The 22,417-nt window shown below is 41.1% G+C and overlaps 1 protein-coding gene across 1 annotated transcript in view; it reads right to left on the bottom strand.

The window, feature by feature from the left end:
* Window positions 1-22,417, bottom strand: part of GDA (guanine deaminase) — a 50,652-nt gene that overhangs the window by 10,586 nt on the left and 17,649 nt on the right. Inside the window, exons 5-11 of the mRNA XM_005297753.5 lie at window positions 14,363-14,468; window positions 11,471-11,498; window positions 9,366-9,473; window positions 6,665-6,772; window positions 3,799-3,896; window positions 886-953; window positions 263-409 (exon numbers count right to left, since the gene is read on the bottom strand). Coding sequence (XP_005297810.2) covers window positions 263-409; window positions 886-953; window positions 3,799-3,896; window positions 6,665-6,772; window positions 9,366-9,473; window positions 11,471-11,498; window positions 14,363-14,468 — 663 coding nt within the window. The remainder of the gene's footprint in view (window positions 1-262; window positions 410-885; window positions 954-3,798; window positions 3,897-6,664; window positions 6,773-9,365; window positions 9,474-11,470; window positions 11,499-14,362; window positions 14,469-22,417) is intronic.

Here is a 22,417-nt window from a genome sequence, read left to right as displayed (position 1 = left end):
ATTCACCAGTGTTAAGATTTTCTGCAGTGGTATGAACCTATCTTTCTTTGCGCAACAGATGTGATTGTAAAGTTAGAGCCAGAAAAAGCGACCAAACTGAAAGCAAGGCCATTGTCAAATAACTCCATGTTGTTGCCAAAAGTTTTACAATGGAGGGGGGATCCTAAAATCTGGCCCCATTTTAAGGATGGAGGACAATATGCTGCAAAGCTGTAATCAAAGCATCACACACACATTCTAGAGGAAAAAAAAATTTCTTTACCTTGGCTCCCTCCAAGAGTTGCTAGTCTGAAAGCTTCTTTAAGAGTTAAGCCTGTATTGTTCACTTTATTGAGTAGAAGGGTATTAGATGCAGACATCGTTCTCCTGATAGCATCAAGCATAGAAGATGAATACCCACCAGCAACATCTACAATAGATCAAAATCTTAAAAATTAGCTTTTGGGGATAATAATCTGGGTGGAAATTGTATGAGTTTTAATTTAATGTTACAGAATGGCAGACAAGATAAATAGAGAAAGGTTCATCATTATGCCCAGTCTTCAATGAGTCTATTGCCTAATTCCTAAAGAAGGTTTTTATATGTGCATGAACATCTCTATAAGTATAATACAGATCACATGCAGAATAATATAGATTCTTTTCCTACAATCTAGAAAATAATTCCAGACCCCACTCCAGTTCTTTTTTGACTAGTGGAACAAAACTATCTTCTTTCACTTTCAAAACATTTCTTTAAAATTTTTTTGACCCATTCTAGATGCAAAGTAATGGAAAATCAGGCCCACTGGTTGGGAGCATGTTAGTGCTTTAACATGAATATGTGGCTAGCCATTTGTGCACTAAATAGGCTCTCAATAAGTAATTCTACAGTAAATTACTAACCTGTGCCAAGACCAAGCTTCACATTGTGCTTCAGAACATTTTGTACGTTTAAAATGCCACTGCACAACCTGGATTGGAAAGAAACAGATCCTCCATGACAAACACAGAAAAAGACTAAAGGCTCATTCCTGTATTCAAGCAGTATGTGGAGGGGAGGGAGAGGTTGCCTTAGTGACGACAGAAGAAGAAGGCCCTAAAACAGTTCCATGGCAATCTCTCTTCAGTATACAAAACACTTCCCAAAATGTATGTAGCGCAGAGGTGGGCAAACTACGGCCCGCGGGCCCTAGTCCTGCCCGGCCCATGAGCTCCCGGACAGGGAGGCTAGCCCCCGCCCCTCCTCCACAGAGCCCTGCCGCCGGGGGGCAGCACTCTGAGCAGCGGAGCTGCGCATTCCTGCTGAGCAGAGCGGCAGGCCGGTAGCCAGACACGCTGCTCTGCATGCTCTGCTAGGCGTGGTAAGTGGACTGGGGTTGGATAGGTGTGGGGTCTCAGGGGGCCTGTCAGGCGGCGGGGGTGTGGATGGGGTCAGGGCAGTCAGGGGACTGGGAGCAGGGGGGTTGGATAGGGGCTGAGGTCCCGGGAGGGGGCGGTTAGGGGTGGGGGGTCCCAAGAGGTGGCTGTCAGGGGACAGGAGCAGGGTGTGTGTGTGGATGGGTCAGAGGTTCTGAGGGGGGCAGTGAGGGGGCAGATAGGGGGTGGGGGCCAGGCTGTTTAGGGAGGCACAGCCTTCCTTACCCGGCCCTCCATACAGTTTTGCAATCCCAATGTGGCCCTTGGGCCAAAAAGTTTGCCCACCCCTGATGTAGCGGATGACGCCTACACAATAGAAATAAAAAAACTGCGTTCATAAACATGAATTATAAAACCTTGATCATTAAAATGATAAAGTAAAATTAAAATAAAAACTCAGTATGCCACTTTTGTAGTCTTGTATTCATTGAGTGCCTCACTTACTGAAACGCAGGGCCTTAATATATTCAGGAAGGAAGACAGCAAAGAAGGCCAAAAATCAAAAGCAGAGATGAAGAAATGTAAATTACAAACTGGCCGTGTGTAACTTAATGCCATAAATGATTCAACTGAGCAGTTAGGGAAGGTTCCATAGCAGTTGAAAGGTGGTTGATGGGGATTACAGAGCGTCAGGCGAACTGACATGATTGCTTGGATACTTGGCATGTCACCAGGGACTGTTTTGGGGCTAAGACTGGTGACCACAGCTCTCCAGAGATCCCATGAAGGGATGATGGTTACATTACACAAGAGGGCAGGAGCTAGAGGAGAGTAAGTGGTGGGAGAAGCAACTGAGGAGACTATGAGTTAAGGCAAAGAGGGGGGCTAAATTCCCTGCTTCTTTAATTTACATGACTTCCAGCATTTGGCATGAAAATAATACCAATAAAATAAGACTTCTTTAGGGCCTGAGTTTGATCTTGCTTACACCCATGTAAGTCAGGAGTAAATACACTGAAGTCAATAGGAGCGGCTGAGTGCTTTTGAAAATCATGTCACTTATTTAGGTGCCTAAATAAAGACTAAGAGCTTAGCTTTAGGCTTCCATTTTTAATATCTTGGCCTTCTTTCATATATAATGTGATATGTTGATGTAGAAAGTCAAGATGGTTGATTTATTAATATGAAAAATAAAAACAAAATCCATTTTATGATAAAATCTGTTTCAGGAGAGCAGTTGAAACAAATCTGAGATTCCTTATGGAGCCAATTAATTGAGGCTACTGGGTTGCATGGCTTGTCTAGTTCTAGGAAAATTATGCAACACTCTAATGTAAACCCACTGCACTAGAGCAAAATGGGTCTTGACCCATGTGACTTATCTTGGTAACACGCACTGACAGTGTTCCCAGGGGAAGTCACACCTGTGAAAACCCTAATGTAAACAAGCATGGAACTAGAGCTGTGCAAGAACTGGAATTTCTGTTTCATGGGCAATTCCATGATTTTGAAATCTGTTTTCAGTCCAAATAAGAACACAATCAGAAAACTGAGAAATTTCCTGTAAAGTATTTTTTTTTGTTTTGGAGTCAAATGTTTAGTTCAAATGTTGATATTTTTATATTATAATATACAATAAATTTTGAAACAAAAGGTTGTTTTGAAATGAGACATTATAACATTCTATTCCAATGAGAACATGGTCAGAATGCTTTGGGTTTTTTTTTTTTTTTTTTTTTTAAATCAACACATTTCAGGAAGCCTCAATTTTGACAAAACAGCATTTTTCAAATGAAAAATGTTCCATTGGGAAAATGTTGATCAACTCTACAAAACACAAACCTCATTAATCTAAACAACCCCTCAGTATGCAACATTCTTCCCTTGTACCTTCCCCAAACTGCTTGGCCATGTCAGCTGGGTGCTATTCAGTCCTACAAGGAATATGTGGAGAGAGTGAGGGAACAATAGATGGGGATTTCCTGTAAACCAGAAGTGAGAGTGGGGGTTTCTGCTAAATCTGTCATCTGCTTCAACAAGGGCAATGTACTAAAAGGGGAGATATCCCAGTTCTTACAGTTCAATTATGACCAAAGAGCTCTGTCAGCACAGAGCAGTTCCTGTTCCACATCATGCAGCAATGGAACATGAGCGAGTACTTCTCACTCCAGTGCAGGGGTAGTCAGTAGGCGGACCGCGAGCCAAATCTGGACTGCCAAAGGACCCCAAAATCTTTTTATTTACTTATAATCATGATTATTGGTGGTGGTTTATTATTTTATCTGGAATCTGGACCTTGACTATACCTTGACCAAGAAATTTGGACCTTGACCAAAAATAATTGACTACCCCGGTTGCCTATGGTCCTATAAATCATGTCATTTAGTCACTGCAGGTAGAATTTACACCACTGAATCACAGCCCTGCCTATTGTATCCCATTAGCTATTTCTTTACTTACGAAAAATTTGAATTGGGGCAATGGGCAATTGCAGCTCCTCGAAGACTAAAAAGTTTCAGCTCTTCGTCAGAGAGATGACAGCCATGGGCCATCACAGTCTAGAGAGAAACAACAACACAGAAATTACTTTTTTTTTGCCTGTGAATTTATTATTATTTTGTTTTTTTTATCCACAATGCCATTTCCCATTGTCAGAGGTGAAGTGTGTATTAAGGACCTGATCCAAGACCTATTGAAGTCAGTGGAAACCTCCCATTAACATCAATGAGCTTTGAATCAGGCCTTAAATAATTAATCACTTCCCTTGGCTTTCTCTCCTTGCTTTAGAGGAAAAATAGTGGAGCTGATTCTTGCTCTGGCTCTATTGTAACTGTCACACAGGAGCCACAAGGGACTGGGCAAGAATTCCCCAGGTGCATGAGCAGTGTAGGTCTGATTTAATCACCCTTATGCTGCCCCTCACAGGTCTTGAGATAGGGAATATGCTGGGGTACACTGAGGACAAGGGGATAGCACTAAACACTACAGAGATTCTGGGTTATTTTCTAGCAACAACTTGTTTCCTGCAATCATGTCTTATATTTTGCACAAGAATGTTGACTCTGGAATGTTTTTAAATTAGTTTGGTGTGGAAATTATTTTTTTTTCTTTTTTAGCCTCCTACAATGTGGATTTAAAAAACACAATTTCTTAACATACTATATATATATATATATATATATATATATAAAGATCCTATACCTGTATGCTTTGTTATTTAACAGGGACATAAACCCAGTACTCTCCAACCAGCAGTCTGACATTTCAAAATATAATAAGTATCTTTTCCTTTCCCCAAATAAATCTGTTATTTTTTTAAGTATTTGGCATTATCTTTAGAATGATCAGATTTCCTGGAGGAGCCAAACGGTTATACTGTCCATTTCACTGTTTTAGAACACAGTATGTTAGAGTGCCCAAACTATTAAAATTGCTTTTCTAATTTGGGTAAAGGGCTTGCGACATTTTGGATCACAGTAGAAGTGTGTTGATGAAGTATTTGTCTGTCACACACAATTTTATGACTGAGGCATGCCACCTAGCCTGTGAAGGTGTCAGCATCTACAAATATAGTAAAAGTTTTGGACAGTAATATTTTGCATGGTGAGTACTCAAGATTTACATGGGCTTCAACTCAACAGAAAACTTAAGCATATTCTTAACTTGAAACACGTGAGTAATTCCACCTGGGTAGTCCCATTGGAGTCATGGGCTGGATTCTCTCTTCTGCAGAGTCTACCTTGCACCACAAAAATATGCCAGATGCCCCCTCAACACCTGGTGTAGGAGTGACAGTGGCTATGGCAGAGTGGAATTCTGCTAGGCCCAATCTTCTGCTGACAAATAAGTTACAGCTGTTCCCTTGAAGCCCTAACTTGCACAAGGGCCATTTGGCTCAGGACTCCCGAAATTCAGACTCGGTCAAAAATCCAGCCCAATGGGACTGGTCACATTTAAAGTTAAGGACATGCATAAAGTTCTCTCGGGTCTTAGAGAAGAAAAACCCTTCATCTCCAAACCTGCAAATGTGTGTTTTGAAATGTTGGCATTACTTGTTAAGAAGTAAAACACAATGACGTGATGTTTTAGAAATTTTTACTCTTTAGTTATGATTAGTTTTAAAGGAACAATTTATAAAGCAAGGACTCTTGTGTCAGAAAGCACTGTTTGGTTCCTAGATTTTCCATAGGAATGTTCAGTGCTTTACATAACACACAAGAGGGCAGGGATATGTACTTTAGTAAGTCCTGTTTTATCATTAGTCAACCTTGATCTGTGGTATTGTCAGGGGCATAACAGCTTATTGTGCATAGACTTTATCACTGTATGATAAGGGTAGTAATACTGCATTATAAACTAGTAATTTTTATATTTATTTGTCTAATAAAAATGCTATGTAGATGTGTACACTTGGAGGAGCCTTTCCAAGGCACAAAGTTCAGTGCCTCATTCCCAATGACTTCCCAACTGCCCTTTTTACCTTGGAAATCCCCCCCTAAGATTTTAAATGTTTGACAATTTTAAGAAACGTATGCATATTTCTCCCCCAAATTTACATGTTAATATAAACCTAATAGTAACACTAAACACAACTGTATTCACTGATAAAGCAGAAGTTAACATTGCGCCCTTAAAATATGGTTTGGAAAACACCACACACCCAAGATGTGTGTGGAAAAATTGGAGATTTATATTAGTTCAAACACACACGTATATAAACAAGTTTTCATACAACAGATTAGGAATTCGTAAACTTGATTTGAAATATCTTGAAATTGCATGTCTACTTCTCAGTGGGGGGGGGGAGTGTGGGTGTGATTTCTAAATAAAAATTTGAAATGTGCAATTCATAGAATTTTAAAATGAAGTGGATCATACACAAGTCAATAGGCCAAATCCTCAAGCAGCAGAAAGGGGTAGGAAAACTACAATAGCAGGGTAGCTGGAGATTTATCTGGGGAAATCCCCAGAGGCTGCATAGTCAGTTCTAAACCATCTGCTCCTGTCCTTTCCCCGCCCAACTTCTCTAGGGGGCCATTACAAACCAGATTGGGAGCACAAATTGTCTTTACCTTTGTCCTCTCCTAAAGAGTGCTGAGCAGAACTCGGGCACACCTGAATATTTAAAGCTTCTATTGTCTGTAATCAGTAACTATCCCTATAGTAAATCATATTTACATTATCTTCTCTCAGATTTCATTGCATCTCCTTGGATGTACAGCAATGCAACTCGTTCAAGCTTGAGGACAGTGAATAAAATTCACCAGTATATTGTCCATATTGATAAATCTCATAACTTATACTATAGAATATTCCTTAACGCTACCTTGCTTGTAAGTAGCTTGGTTTTATCATATAAATCAGTATAATTTTTATAGTTAGGAAACATTTGCTCCACAAGTTTGATTTCTCCATCATTCTCGCTTATATGACTCTGTAAGGGGGAAAAAAACAGTAATCAGTATTTGCTTTTTTATTTAGATTTAAACAATAAAAACTGACCACACAAATACTCTGGGTGGCCTAACAGTTAACTAGACTTGCAACTGTGATGCTGGCAGATCAGGTGTCAGCTCATGCCCAAGCCTCAGTGAACACTGACAAATAGATAGCTGGAAACCAGTCTGGCTTACCTGTGTATTAGCATTGTTAAGATAAATACTAGAGTGGTAAGTATGTGTTTGGTGTCTAGGTCTTATGAATAGTGCAGGATGCTGCACGTATTAATCTCATTCATAACCTCTGTAGTACATGCTTTGCATTGTAAACATCTGTAATTGTGTAACTCACTGAACAGGAAAGAAGCATTAGTTAGTGTAAAGTGCTGGTCATGCAGACAAGAGGGCCTTTGAAACCAAATGAGACATTGTAATACTTCACAATGTCAAATACTTTATTTGCCCTCCCCACTCATATGAAGAGGAATCAGGGGCCAACACTTGTTCTATCAGTTTGGACTGTGAGGAAAAGGGGATGAAAATCCCTGATAAGGAGAAACTGGATCTTTATGCTATCTGGAGGTTGAGGAGCAAAATTCCTTTAACCAGAGCCGTCCCTAGGGTTGCCATGCCAGCTCCTTTCAGCTGGCTAAATTCACAATCCCAGCAGCCGGACTCGAACTCTCAGCCTCCCTCCGGAAAGGTAAAGCAGCTGCATTTCCACTAGTTAGTTTTGCTTTCCTAGTGCCTGGTGGAGAGCAATACTTAGATAAAGACAAGTTGGCAAAAGCTTAGTTTGGACATAAGGGAGGCACTGATAGTGTGTTAAGGGAAAGTGGGGGAAGTGATTTGTCCTTCCTATCCTTTCATTTAAAAAGTTTTTAATTTGGGGTGCTGCTGGATCCTCAATGACACCTGGAAGTACAGGTGGCACCAGGTCACTGGTGGTTGACAAATGTTAAAGCAGCACTTTGGACCAGTGGGATAAGGGGAGAGGTGCCAGACCAACACAGACTAGACCCAGGTTTAGGGCATCACAAAGGACACCTTTGCCCCCATTAGTCTTCCTCTGATCTGCTGTGTACTCCTCTGGTGTGGCTGAGAATCTCATCCACTGTCTCTGGAACATATGTTTCCAATATTTACAAATATCCCTTCTTGTAATGTTAAATAATGCAAACGTAGTTTGAATGTAGTATCTAATTAAGACTATGTAACCAAAAAGTGTCTCCCAGCTTTAACACAGCTGTAAGCTTTAAAAAGCACTTTAATTCTAAATTGCAGTTACTTAATGACACAGTAAGATGCACTTCTCTTTTAACTATGTTAAATTAAGATGCTTTGAATACATAGGCTCATTCTTTTCTGTGCTGAAATCTGTTTTGTGCAGGAGAAACGAGGATCTGTTGGTTATAGTTCTCCAGGATGCTCTCACCTATGCCAGAGCTGGCACAGGCATATAGCAGCAACATTAAACAAACAACTGGTTATGGTCCCAAAGACCATGCACCAGCTGGCGTTGCTGAAGCACACAGTGATCCAGCTATGACCCCTCTGCCCACTCCCTGATCTGGAGAGTGCAGGGGGCTGGCAACTTCAGTGGAATTGAAGACTGGCTCAAAGTTAAGTATGCAAATTAATTGTTTTGCTGAATTGGGCAGTATGACAGATATGCCAATTTCCTGCAATATCTCTGGGAGATCTTATTGAATTAAGTTTACGTATCTTTGAAGTCCGTTGTGTTAAATGCAAAGGTGATGTATGTAAGGGCCTCACTGATCAATGGACTACACCAAACAATGTGGCAGACAAGAATGAACTTTTGGGAAAATGCATGTGAAGTGGATTTCCTGGGAAATTTCTAGGGGGAAGTTAATGCAAATCCCCACCCCTGCCTCTGGTTATGCAAAATCCCAGCCCTGTGAAGCTATGCCCTGAAGAGAGAGAGACTGTCTGCTAATTACCTGTTCCCAGGGTCCCAAGCTTAAAGACCCAAACTGTATAAAGGAGTGACTCACACATTTATAGGTGTGCTCGTTCTGAGCTAACAGCTGAAAACCCCTTGGTGGGGTTTGAAGAACTGACCACTGGCCAGACCCTGTGTTGGGGAAGGGGTGTGATCTTCAGTAAGCTTATCAGGTTCATGTATTGTTTTAATATGTTTTCCTTGTAATGCTTTTACCTTAAGAATAAATGTGCTTGCTTAGAAAGGGCAATTGGTAACTTCTAACTGTGTGGAATTACACTGTATATAGCCTTGGAGAAGAAATCAAAGCAGGCCTGGTTAGGCAATCTGACATGCTGGGGAATTCACAGAGTAGGCAGGGAACTGCACAGCCTGGTAAAACCCCAGTCAGGAGAGACAGAGACACATGTATCCACCCGAGACAGGTGAGATGAGGATCTGGGAGTCTAGTGTGGGTGCCCTTGCTGGGCTGTGAGGGGGAATACAGGTGTAGTTGCCCTGAACTATGACAGGCAATATCAGATAAACAGTGAAGCTTTTGAAACTGATTTCTCATTAATATTTCCTGCCCTGTGAGTTTTCTCCCAGTGAAAAAAGGTATTTAGAGAGCTCACAAATCCTACCTGCACGTAGATGTCACGAGCCTTCGCAAAGTCACCAAGTCTACTCAACAACTTGTCAGTGCAGGAAGGTCCAAAACGAGGCGTCACTATGGGTTGTACCTTTTGATACTGAAAATATTCAAATTGCATACTTGAGATTGCAAATAAGAATCTGTGCATCAGGGCCAAGAGTGCACTGACCCTCTAGCTTATATGATGATGAAAAAGGAGTGGGCTTTATTTTGTATTGTTTTCTTTTTCTACTGCATCCATTGCTCATATGAATGAATCTCTATACTGCAATTTTCTGATTTTTATTACAACCATTGTCACAGGAATAGAGAATCAAAGTTTTTTCAATAAGTCATTTTAGTAGACTATAAAGATTTTTCCATAAGCAACTTCCCTGAAATCACTGAGATTTTAACTGGACTGGAAGAATATATTCATGTCCATTGTCAAAAGGCAGCTATGCATTGGCCAGTAAGGGGTGAATTAGATAATTTAATAGGCTTTTCCCATCTCTGATTTCTATGATTCAGATTGTGCCACTAAGCGTATGTCCACACTGCAATAAAATACCCAGCACACAGTCACTCAGGCTCATGAAGCTTGGGCTGTGGGGCTATAAAATAGTAGTGCAGATGTTTGGGCTCAGGTCGTGAGGTCTCAGAGCCCGGGCTCCAGCCTGAGCCTGAATGTCTACACTGCTATTTCTAGACATGCAGCTTAAGTCCCGCAAGTGCAAGTCAGCTGACCCAGGCTCTTGGACTTGGTGCCACAGGTTTTTTATCACCGTGTAGACAGGACTTAAGACACAGCTTGAATTAGGGGTTGATGCAGGCTGCAGGTAGTTCCGGGAAGCACTGGACTTTCTGTGCCTTCCTCTTGTTCCAGTTTCTCCACCCTATGCAGGTGCATTGGCTACAATCTGGCTCCTGGCTTCCATAGACAGGAAGATTAGTGAGATGACCAGACATATTAAGTAAGGAAGGCATTTGTGACCTATAGTATACAGGAGGTCAGACTATAATATGATCTACTGATCCCTTCTGGCCTTAAACTCTAGGCCTCTAAGATAACTATACTCAACAAAGTAGAATTAGCCGTTAAATTTAAGCATGGCATTTTGGGTTGAAGATTGCCAACAGAATAGAAAATAGCATAACATTCACAGGGGTCCGATGGGCAAGTGCCAGGCAACTACTGGTCTCTCTGATGGCCCTCACATGCCAACCTGTCATTGTGCATGTGACACCACTAGAGAAGAGTGCCAGATGTTTTGGCCTGCAGTCTCTTCAACTCAGCTCCCAGCTGCAGTTTGAAAATCAAGTCACTTATTTAGGTAAGTAAATATGGATTTAGGTGCCTAACTTTAGGCATCAAGCTTGAAATCTTGGCAACAAGTGTCATACAAATGAAACCACTGAAAAAAGAAATTTAACAAGGAAAAGCCGTAACATTCCTTGACTATAGTAACAATGCCATAAAATATATCTGCAGATTTTCGTTAGAATCTTCTTCACACATGTGACCGAATGTGCTGATCCAAAAAACTAATGTGGAAAAGGATTATTATCTGCAGTGTAAAGTTGTGGCACCATACTGCCGTTACCTTAAAAGGCAACTATTTTTTTCAGAGTTAAACAAAGATTTCTCTTCATAGCATGGTTTATAAACAGTGAAATGAGTTATTAGCTTATTTCTTCCTATGACCATAGAATTGTTCTTTGTAGGAAGCTGAGCAGTTTTAAAGAAAATAAGTTATTTTTCAAAGTATATTATTCTGCAGTGCTCTGACCAAACAATATTGAATGCATTGTGTCACACTGACATTTGCCAACTCAAACCCACAGCTCCCAAACAAGTTTGTACAGATTCAGGATTTAATTAGTCATTAAATCTATCTTTACTGATTTGTCACTAGGGTTAACAATTTTATTCATTCAAACTGGATTTTTTTCTTCCAAATCTTCATTTTATTTTCATAGAAAAAAGGGAATGCAAAAGTGAATATAAAAAAAGGAGAAATGAATTTTAGCCATTTCATACAGCAAATAGGAAAAAAAGTACATGACAGTACAGAATGTGGGTTATGCTGCTGATAAAAAAGCAACTCTACTTACTTTCTTTTCTAGTAGTTCTTTAACAAACCTGAAGGGGGGAAAAAGTAACCAGTATTATAAATTAAGAAATCTAGGAAAAATATTTACCTTAGTGTTTTATTAAGTGTTTCACATGTGAATCAGTTTTATGTACAAAGTTGAAAACTGTAAGGGTCAGTTTCTGAGCTAGTGTAAATCAGCATAGATCTACTGAAGTCAGTGGAACTACACCAATTTTTACCAGCTGAGAATCCGGCCCTAAATATGCAGAAGTTTTATCACTTGTAGTAATTAACCCCAGACATGTGGTAATTACTCTGTGTTCTCATTGGAAACCAAATACACGTTATACTAAATCAACAGAAAGCATGATTATATGCTATAGCAGCCCTATTAAAAAAAGACATCTTAATTTTGGCTGCACATGAATTTAAATCAGAGCATAGAATCTATTCTATTTTCTAAAATCCTATTTTTAGAACATTGCAATATTTTATGCTTCATTTACAGTAGTTACATATATTGAGATTTAAACTGATAGACTCTCTATCCTTCATTCACTTAAAGTGCCCAGAGGGGTATCCTTTTATTTTCCAGGGAGCATTTATGTAGGTTTTAGAGTATGCAATATTTACACATTTGAAAACACAATGTGGACTTGTTTGTTCCATTCAAAACAAAAGAGTAGAGCACAAGTGGCTCTACAAATATATATATTTTTTAAAATGAGGTCAGGACATTAGAGATGAGCTAAAGCTGGCCCCCAAATCATACCATGTCCCCACATTTTGGAATGTAGGAGTATTCTGATGGCCTGTGATGCAGGAAGACAAGATTCTAATATTCCTGTAGGTGAGAGGGTCCTAGGGGCCCACCAGTGGGTGGCAGGGTGGGGGCAGGAAAGGTCCTTGGCGTCTAGAGGTTCACCAGCAACAGAGGTTCTTGCAAATCTTGGACAGTTCAGGGGTTTACACTGAAAACTGAAACCAATCAGTTTCCTCTACTGTAGTTTCAGGTTTAAATACAGGTTTTTTTTAAATCTAGACTTCAGACTTTCCCACCTACTTTCCTCCCAGTCCTGCCCACTTACCACTTTCTCTCCACACTTTGGTACAAGATAAATGCAAGGTATTATATATCGCCTCCTTATATATGATATAAACAGTTCGCTGTAAGTTATTGGAATCTATATGATAAATTATGGGACTATGTGATAAACCACATTTATTTCATTCTTTTGACTTCCTAACCTAACTATGCTCACGAATTTACCTCTAATATTCTAAAATTCTGAGCAGTTTTCAAATAGTGACCATATTTAAAAAAATTAAGTTGAACATGCCAAAAAAGTTTCCTTTTTTAACAGAAAGGAAGAGTTTCTCCCACTTCATGGCTGAAGTCCATGTCACACAAAAGCAAACATTCCAGGCTGGACACAGCAATCTTATCCGTGAGAGTTGGAATTCCTCTTTTCCAAAATTATAGAGCATCCATTCTTATTATAGTCATGATACTGAATCTCAAACACATGACAGGAAAGCTGTTTTAGATAATTCTGATGTTTTAAACAAGTACCAGAATTGAAGGTCCTCTCTATCTAATGCAGCAGTTCTCAACCCGTCGTCCAATTAGCACACAGCTGTGGCCCAGCTCAGCTGGGTGCTCAAGGCTGGCTCGCCTGGCAGGGTCTGGGTTCCTGGCTGCCCAGCGTGGTGGGGCCTGGGCTGCCCCGCTGCCCAGCATGGTGGGGTCAGGGTCAGGGTCAGGTTGGGGCTGCCAGCCCACTCCACGTGGCGGGAGTCCGGGGTTGAGACTGCCGGCCGGCCCCGTGGGGTCGGGGGCCTGGGGAAGCTGCGGGGTTGGGGGTGGCCAGCTGGCCCCATGTGGTGGGGGTCTGGGATCTGGGGCGGGAAGCCCCCCAGCCCCACACAGTGGGGGTCGGGGCCAGGCTGCCACTGACCTACCATTCAGCCCCTGCAGCCCAGGTAACACGGTGTGGGCTGCATATGCAGCTCATAATGATAAATAAGTTGAGAACCACTGCTCTAATGCCTGTAGTGCTGGAGTTGGTACTAAGGAAACCTGGGTGAACAGCCAAGGGAAAAAAACATTAGTACAACACTAATAATCTTTTAAACCTTTTTTTAAAAAAAAATACCTCTTCTTTAAATATATGCCATTAAAAAAATCCATGATAACTTGTAGTGGTAACAAGATTTTACTAGCATTCACTTGGGATAACCTACATAAGTAATGTGAGAATTCCAAACTCACTCCATAAAATATTTAGATTGCCGTATGTTACCTTATCCTGTATTCCCAATATGGTCCTGATCCTGCAAACACTTAAGCATTTGTGTGACTACTCATATGAGTAAAATTACACATGTGCTCAAGTACTTGCAGGGTAGTGACCTCACAAAATGGCTCCCAGATCAGCATGCATCCATACACCAATCTAGTGCCCAGTCTAATTCATTGTTGTATCAGGTCCTTCATGTTAAACCTCATCCTTTTCAGAAGAGTCATTAAAAGAAGCATGTGTACTCAGCAACAGAGAGTCCTGTGCCACCTTTAAGACTAACAGATGTATTGGAGCATAAGCTTTCGTGGGTGAATGCCCACTTCGTCGGATGCATGTCACAAATTCATACATGTATACTGTATGGACCAGATTCTTCTCCCATTTACACTGTTGTAAATTAGGAGATATTCCACTGACGCAGATTTTGTTGCATTAGTGGAAAACTCATGTGAGGGGAGAATCATCCTTTTTTATTTTAAAAGGATGAATAAAAATTACTTCCTACACCTTAAAGTTTTAGGCTTAATCATTAACTAACCTTCCTGTCCTTTTTCACTTTTATTAAAATACAATTTCTAAAGATAATACTATCAGTATAATCATTTTACCTTTCTGTTTCCTTGAGAGATTCATCAGTGGTTTCCTTGTATTCTGGAACAATTTCATTGATATCCATGCAAACTTTTCCAACAAATGCTCGCTGACCAAATTTATCTGTGAAATGTATAACAGAATAAAACTCAAAATTAGTTGTTTTCCAAACAAACTGCTAGCAAGACCTGCACTTAAAACCAGAGTAACAAATTCTGGCCCAGATAACTTCATTTAAAAGTGAACAGGGCAATGTTCTTTTCTTCATCTTTAGACTGAGACTTTTTAGCCCAGAAGGAAAATATTTTGAGAAAGTAATGAGCAACAGAGATTTAAACGGACACTCTGAACATTACCCTAGTACTCGCTACTAAAAACGTTATAAATAAGGGCTAGATCGTGCTAGTTACACATAGTCCAGAGTGCAAAACTGCTGAAGGAAGAGCACTGGCAGGCAAACTGCCTCCCAGAATTCCCCAACCACAGGGGGAGCATGCATGCCACCACACCCTTTTGTGGCATGCAGCCTGCTCCTTCCTGTGTGCCATCTGACTGCACGGGTCAGTTGGAAGTCAGAGCCCACCTTCCTGTCCCTTTTGTGCAGTGCTTAATTTGTAATGAAAGAGATGCTCGGGCTCAAGCAATTAGGTCCTGGGGCTCAAGCAATTTTTTTACATTAATAACTGGTGCAGCAAGCCTAGAGGTGCCAGGGCTAGGAATTGCCAAGCCTAAAGGTGCCAGGGCTCAGCCCCGGCAAAAACTAAGCACTGCTTTTGGGGCACTGTGCATCCATTAGGTATTGGGAAGGGACTGCAATTCTGCCTGGATCTTCCTTGGCCACACCAGTGCTGCACAACCACTGCAGCACACCTCCAAAAGAGCTGGGCAGAATCTAGTCATTAGTGAACACACTGTTCCTGTCTTCATAGGCATGTGGCAATTCTCCAGAGGGCCATATTGTTGGAGGTTAACGTACCCCCCATCCATATTACATATCATTTGAAAGCTTATTTTATGTACATTTAGAAGAGGTATAATGTGGAACTGTCCAGTGGTGCTGTAGGTGAGGTGAAACAATGGTACCCAGAATGAGAGCATGTCATTTTTGTATAGTTCCAGAAACACTGCAGCATGACTACGACTACAGTTTTTCTGTTTAAATTAAACAGCAGATTAAGGTGCTAAAATTATAGGTCAAAGCTACCAAATGACAATACATTAAAAGACCTTTTGGTGTTTTTGCATGGGCAAGCATTGGGTTTTTTGCCAGAAACGATGAAGTTGTTTGGCATCTGCAATATGCAATTTTGCAATATACTAGCACAGTGGTTCTCAACTTATTTATCATTGTGGTCTGCATATGGATCCTGGACCCCCACCGCAGAACTGCACACAGTATTTAAGATGTGGGCATAACATGGATTTATATAGTGGCATTATGATATTTTCTGTCTTATTATCTATCCCTTTCCTAATGGTTCCTAATGTTAGCTTTTTTGACTATTAACTGCACATTGAGCAGATGTTTTCGGAGAACTATCCATAATGATTTCAAGATCTTTCTTCAGTGGTAACAGCTAATTTTGATCCAATTATGTATGTATAGTTGTGATTATGTTTTCCAATGTGCATTACTTTGCATTTATCAACACTTAATTTTATCTGCCATTTTGTTGCCCAGTCACTCAGTGTACTGAGATCCCTTTGTAGTCTACTTTGGATTTAACTATCTTGAGTAATTTTGTATCATCTGCAAATTTTGCCACCTCACTGTTTACCTTTTTTTCCAGATCATTTATGAATATGTTGAGCAGCACTGGTCCCAATACAGACCCCTTGGGGACACCACTATTTACCTCTCTCCATTCTGAAAACTAACTATTTATTCCTATCCTTTTGTTTCTTGTCTTTTAACTAGTTTCTGATCCAGAAAAAGATCTTCCCTCTTATCCCTTGACAGCTTAGTTTGCTTAAGAGCCTTTGGTGAGGGACCTTGTCAAAGGCTTTCTGAAAGTCCAAGTACACTGTATCCACTGGATCACCCTTGCCCACGTGTTTTTGACCCTCTCAAAGAATTCTAGTAGATTGGTGAGGCATGATTTTCCCTTTACAAAAGCCATGCTGACTCTTCACCAACAAAGCATGTTTACTGATGTCTGATAATTCTGTTCTTTATTATGATTTCAACTAATTTGCCTAGTACTGAAATTAGGTTTATTTGCCTGTAATTGCCAGGATCACCTCTGGAGCCTTTTAAAAAAAAAAAATTGGCATCACCTTAGGGATCCTCCAGTCATCTGGCACAGAAGCCGATTTAAATGATAGGTTACATACTACAGTTAATAGTTATGCAATTTCATATTTGAGTTCTGTAGCGAGGAAGTGTGGCCTTCCTCACAGGCAGAAGTGGAGGGATGCCGCAAGCCACCTGGTGGGTGGAACCAGGAGGGCCACGCCCTGCACGCTAGAAGCAGGGGGGGGACAGGAAGGGGAAATATAAAAGGCCAGCCCAGCAACTCATTCCGGAGGGAGCTGCTGAAGGAGACACGTGCTTCTTCCCCGCTGCTGGAGTTGGAAGCCAGGGAGAACCGCTGCTGCCATGAGAACCAGCTTGAGCTTCCAGAGAGCTCTGTCTCCCCCAATGCTGAGGAGCTGCTATGACTTGGCAGAATATCTTGGGGAGACTGATGGGGAGAATAGGAAGCAGCCCAGGGGAGCCACACTACCATCTGGCTATGGTGATGCTGGAAACACGCTCATCATGTTGTGGGTGGATTCCCTGCTGACCCAGTTGCAGACCATTCTGCCACTGTTAGGGCCCTGGGCTAGGACGCGGTGCAGTTGGGTGGGCCCGCATCCCCCCTGCAGCCCCACCCCTAGGGTTGCAGTACTCCCCCCTCCTTAGCCCACGAGGCCTGCGCTCCTTGGGCATACCTATATGAGCCCCATATACTGTGTTTGGCGCTCACTCCTGCCGGAGCCCTGCTTAAGGGTGGGGTGAATAAACTGCTACAGCTCTGCCTGACTGCAGACCAAAGCCCAGCCTGTTTACAGCCCTGCCCTTTTTGAAGGCCGGGGCCCCTTGAAAACCACTAATTGCCCCCTTTTATCCTTTGCTTGGAAAAGACTCTAGCAGATTAAGGAGGAGGTGTGGCCTCCCTCAGAAGCAGAAGCAGAAGCGGAGGGGCAGCCATGCCAGCTTACAAGTTCCTTCAGAACTCTTGGGTAAATACCATCTGTTGATGGTGACTTATTACTGTAAAACAATTTGTTCCAAAAAATCCTCTATTGACACCTCAGTCTGGGACAATTTCTCAGATTTGTCACCTAAAAAGAATGGCTCAGGTGTGGGAATCTCCTTCACAGCCTCTGCAGTAAAGACTGATGCAAAGAATTCATTTAGCTTCTCCTCAAAAGCAGTCTTCCTGGAGTGCTTCTTTAGCACCTCGATCATCCAATGGCCCCAATGATTGTTTGGCAGGCTTCCTGCTTCTGCTGTACTTAAAAGTATTTTTGCTGTTTGTTTTTTAATCTTTGCCTAGTTGCTGTTCAAATTCTTTTTTGGCTTGTCTAATTACTCTTTTACACTTGACTTGCCAGAGTTTATGCTCCTTTTTCTATTTCCTCAGTAGAATTTGACTTCCAATTTTTAAAGGATGCCTTTTTGCCTCTAGCTGCCTCTTTTACCCATAGTGGCATTGTTTTGGTCCTCTATTTTTTAATTTAATTCGAGCCTCTATTATGCTGTTTTTAAAAAGGCTTCCATGCAGCTTGCAGGCATTTCACTCTTATGACTGTTCCTTTTAATTTCCATTTAACTAGCTTCCTCATTTTGGTGTAGTTCCCCTTTCTGAAATTAAATGCTATCGTGGAAGGTTTGTTTGGTTCCCCCCCTCCTCAATAAGGATGTTAAATTTAATTATTTTATGGTCACCTGTTACTGAGCCGTTCAGCTACATTCACCTCTGAACCAGATCCTGTGCTCCACGTAGGACTAAATCAAGAATTGCCTTCCCCCTTGAGTGTTCCATGATTATTGCTCCAAGAAGCAGTCTTAATGGGGTCTAGAAACTTTGTCTCTGCATCCCATCTTGAGGTGACATGTGCCCAGCCAATATAAAGTTAGTTGAAATCTCCCTTATTATTGAGTTTTCTATTTTTATAGCCACTCTAATCTCCCAGAGCATTTCACCATCGTTATCCTGGTCAGATGGTCTGCAGTATATTTCTACTACTATATTCCTATTATTCAAGCTTGGGATTTCTAACCATAGAAATTCTATGGTATAATTTGATTCATATAGATCTAATTTGTATCTAATTTAGCAATGGTGGTGGTAATGCTAACAATATACTTTGGGAATTCTACCTCTACAAGGGAATTACAGTATATGAAGACACAAGGGATACAAGCCCCTTAAAAGCATAGAGCAAAGAGAAAAGACCCCCCATAAACTCTGAAAAATGTGTTGTTTGTCAAGAAAATCAAAAGAATGAAAAACCATCAAAAGCCACCAGTGCTGGACAGAATTCTGACAGCAGAAACCATGAATTGTATTGGCAGCTACTGAATGAGTTTTCTAGTTTAGATGCTGCATCACCAAGACTCTGTCACAGGGGCTGCTTTCAGAAATAATAAGCAATGCGTATTTGGCACATGTCAGAATTGAACCCAGGGGGTGGGGGGAAACAGACGCTGAATCTGATCAGAGAGCATCATGTTCATCTGCTTCTATAGCCATCAGAGCAAGCCTGTCCTCCAGTGATTGATCCTGTTGCATTGTTTGTTTGAGGAAAAACAAACTCCATACAATTGAAACAGTTGAGAGAGCAATCTAAGGGAGGCAGCACTTAAAAAATGAGATGATGACATGTTCTGCAGAATATCTGTGGAAGACTTGTTTGCTAAGGATGCAGTTTATCACTCAACGTGCTTTTCTTCCTACTTAAGTAAAATGAATCTTAAAGCAAAATCATCTAATTTACATCAACAATAGTCCTCTTATGGCACTGAATTTATCAGCTAATGGGAGAGATGTACATAAAATCACTGTCTAACTACAAGGTGATTCTTCTGTCTGTGCTGCTACAAAGATATAAAGCCCTACTTCCCTCAGACAACAGTAACTCAGTGAAAACTGCAGAGGAAGACAGCGCCAGACAGGATCTAAGTTTGGATATAAGAAATACCAGGTGACTGGTAGATGCCCTGTGCCTCCATGGAAAAAGTTTCTAAACATGGCATCCAACAAGCAGTCACTTGTAAAATTCCTCTGTGAATATTTAGTTCAAAAATGCACCTGAGAGTGTAGGAGCATACCCAACAAAAACACTTCTCTTTGCTGGAGGCTTTTCCAGTGGTGAAATAGCAAAGTCCATCACCAGTAGAAGTGCTGAAGAAGCCCAAGACTTTTACAGCACTCAACTGGCAGTGGCCACAAGGATGCTTCTGCATACTATATGTGCCAATATGGCTTTTGGGTCTCATGGTGTCAAAGGAACTATAGTGATTATTAGGTCACCTGACATGTTTTATTCCTTCCAGGTCACTACTTTCCAAAAATGGAACACACAGATAACATGTGTATTGAACCAGGCATCATTACCAGCACAACTGACAAGCATCATTTCATACTTGTGCATGCAATTTGTGACACACTCACTCCTGACTTCTACAACAGACTTCCTGCAGTACACTTCTTTGTCATCCTTATTTGGTATTGGGGGAGGAGGGGAATTGTGTTTAATGTCAAAATGAAAGGAGCTCACTGCTTCTGAGATCTTGCCAAATCGGGACAGAGTGATGGACAAGCTGCAATTGCTGTAGTAAGGAAGTAGGTAGTAGTGCTGTATGACAAGAGCGAGAAAGAAAAGAAGATCCACAGTGACCTGAAATGCTAGCGCTTCAATCGAGCTGCTGAAAAGGACAAACTCCCACCACATGAGGACAAACACGTATCTTGGCAAACAAAGATTTGGATGTCTTTGCACACAGGCAAACCAGATATTGGGTCACCAACACAACATGAATAGAAAAAATTTAGACTGAACTACTTTCTGTATTCTTCTAAGGCCCAATGATCTTTGAGCCTCTATAAGACCTTATTTGTGCCTTTACCAGTGGGGGCTGCTGCACAGTCAGCCACGTCTGGAGTCCGAACAATCCTCCCTGCATAGAGCTGTGTACTTGCCATGTCCATGAAGACTGTGGTAACGCACACGCTCTCGCAAGAGATCACAGTGATGAACAAGATTATGATAATGATGACTAGAAATGTACAGGTAAGTGATACCTGTACATTATTGACCAAATTGGTGCTATCTGCTATTCATCTATGATGTCACTTAGAAATGAATAGCCAAATATGGTAGCCACAGTTCTGGTTCTGTCCTTTTGTATTTGCAGTTTGTTTTTGCAGCCATGATCACTATTAAAGCAGTTCTTGTTCAAATCCCAACCCAAATGGCCCTTCCTAACCGTTCAAAAACTCACTACTTCCATGAGGCAGATGGCACTCTAAGGGCTTGTTGACACTTGAAATGCTATAGCGACACAGCTGCACCACTATAGTGCCTCACTGTAGACACTACCTACGCTGAGGGGAGAACACTTCCCCTCAAAGTAATCCATCTCCCGAAGAGGCGGTAGCTAGGTTGACAGAATTCTTCCATCAACCTCACGCCATCTACACTCGGGGTTAGATCAGCTTACCTATGCCACTCAGGGGTGTGGATTTTTCATGTCCCTGACTGACATAGTAAAGTCAACTTAATTGTCTAGTGTAGATCAGGCCTAAGTCAGCAAAATCATCTTGGTCTCCCATTGGTCTGTTCCCATTCAGTCTTTGCCTATTTAGACCCTCATTCAGGAAAGGATTTAAGCATGTGCTTAAGTCTATCCCTATTCAGCATAGTGCTTAATCACAGACTAAACTTCAGGCAGCTGCTTAAGTCCCATTGAAGTCAATGGAAGGTAATCATGTGCCTAAATATAGCATGTGCTTAAATGCTGTGTTGAATAGGGATGGCCTGCTCTCTGCTGAATTAGGGCCTTAGATTGTAAACTCTTAGAAGCAGAAGACATGTCTCTATGTGACTTGTACAGTACTGAAAACAGTGTTGGTGCTTATCAAGTAATAATGAGATCAAGCAGACCCTCTACATCTTTGTCATTTTGAGCACTTATGTTTTCACAGAGTAATACCATACAAATCCTATATTTGGTTTAATATAGAGTTTGTCTATGACATAAAAGTAAATGCAGCATCTGCATCCTCAAACATGGCAGTATTTAATCATCTCTGAAAAGGTCAGCCATGACAGGGCACAGGGCTTGTTACACACTGTGAGGCATTTTCAATTAAAAACGAAATGAGAGAATTCATAACTGGGTTGAAGTCTATGGCCCCTTTATAATATATAGGCATAAGGTCCAGGGGCACTCAAACTTAAGATACCACACAATAATGAATAATCAGATAAGATTGTGGGCCACACGAGTCTCTTGTGTTACTCCACTGGCTTATCTTTTATATTGCTCCTGAAAAATTATATTAGTCTTTTAATTAAGGCCAAATAGCAATGAGAAAAGGAAGTTGGACAGTCATATGCAAAAATTAGCATACAATTGTGTGCTGATATTTGCATGTGCAATTACCATAAATGCACATATAAACAGGGCATTTGTACAGATGATTCGCCAGTTAGGGCCTGATTCAGCAAAGTTTAACATATATGGTTTCACACTTGCCAACAAAATTTTTGTTGGCTCACATTATTTTGTTTTATTTGCATGAGATCTCTACTATATAACTAGGAAAGGAGATATATGCAAAATTAATAGTAATGGCCTCTTTCAGTCATTCCACTAGGAGCATGTTGGTCATGGTCACAAAAGTTCACATGCTTAAAGTTCCTAGGTGTTGAGGAAAGAGCCAAGAGTATATTCCACATTTATTGCATGCAAACTAGATCAGAACAAATCCATCATACTGTCTAAAGTGTTCAATTCAAATAAGTCATTACTCTGATTTGTTTTTATTTGGAACTGAGGCCGAATTTGGTCCTTATGA

The sequence above is a fragment of the Chrysemys picta genome, chromosome 6, assembly GCF_011386835.1.
Source record: "Chrysemys picta bellii isolate R12L10 chromosome 6, ASM1138683v2, whole genome shotgun sequence".
NCBI lineage: Eukaryota > Metazoa > Chordata > Testudines > Emydidae > Chrysemys > Chrysemys picta.
This window is presented reverse-complemented; position numbering and strand designations above follow the sequence as displayed.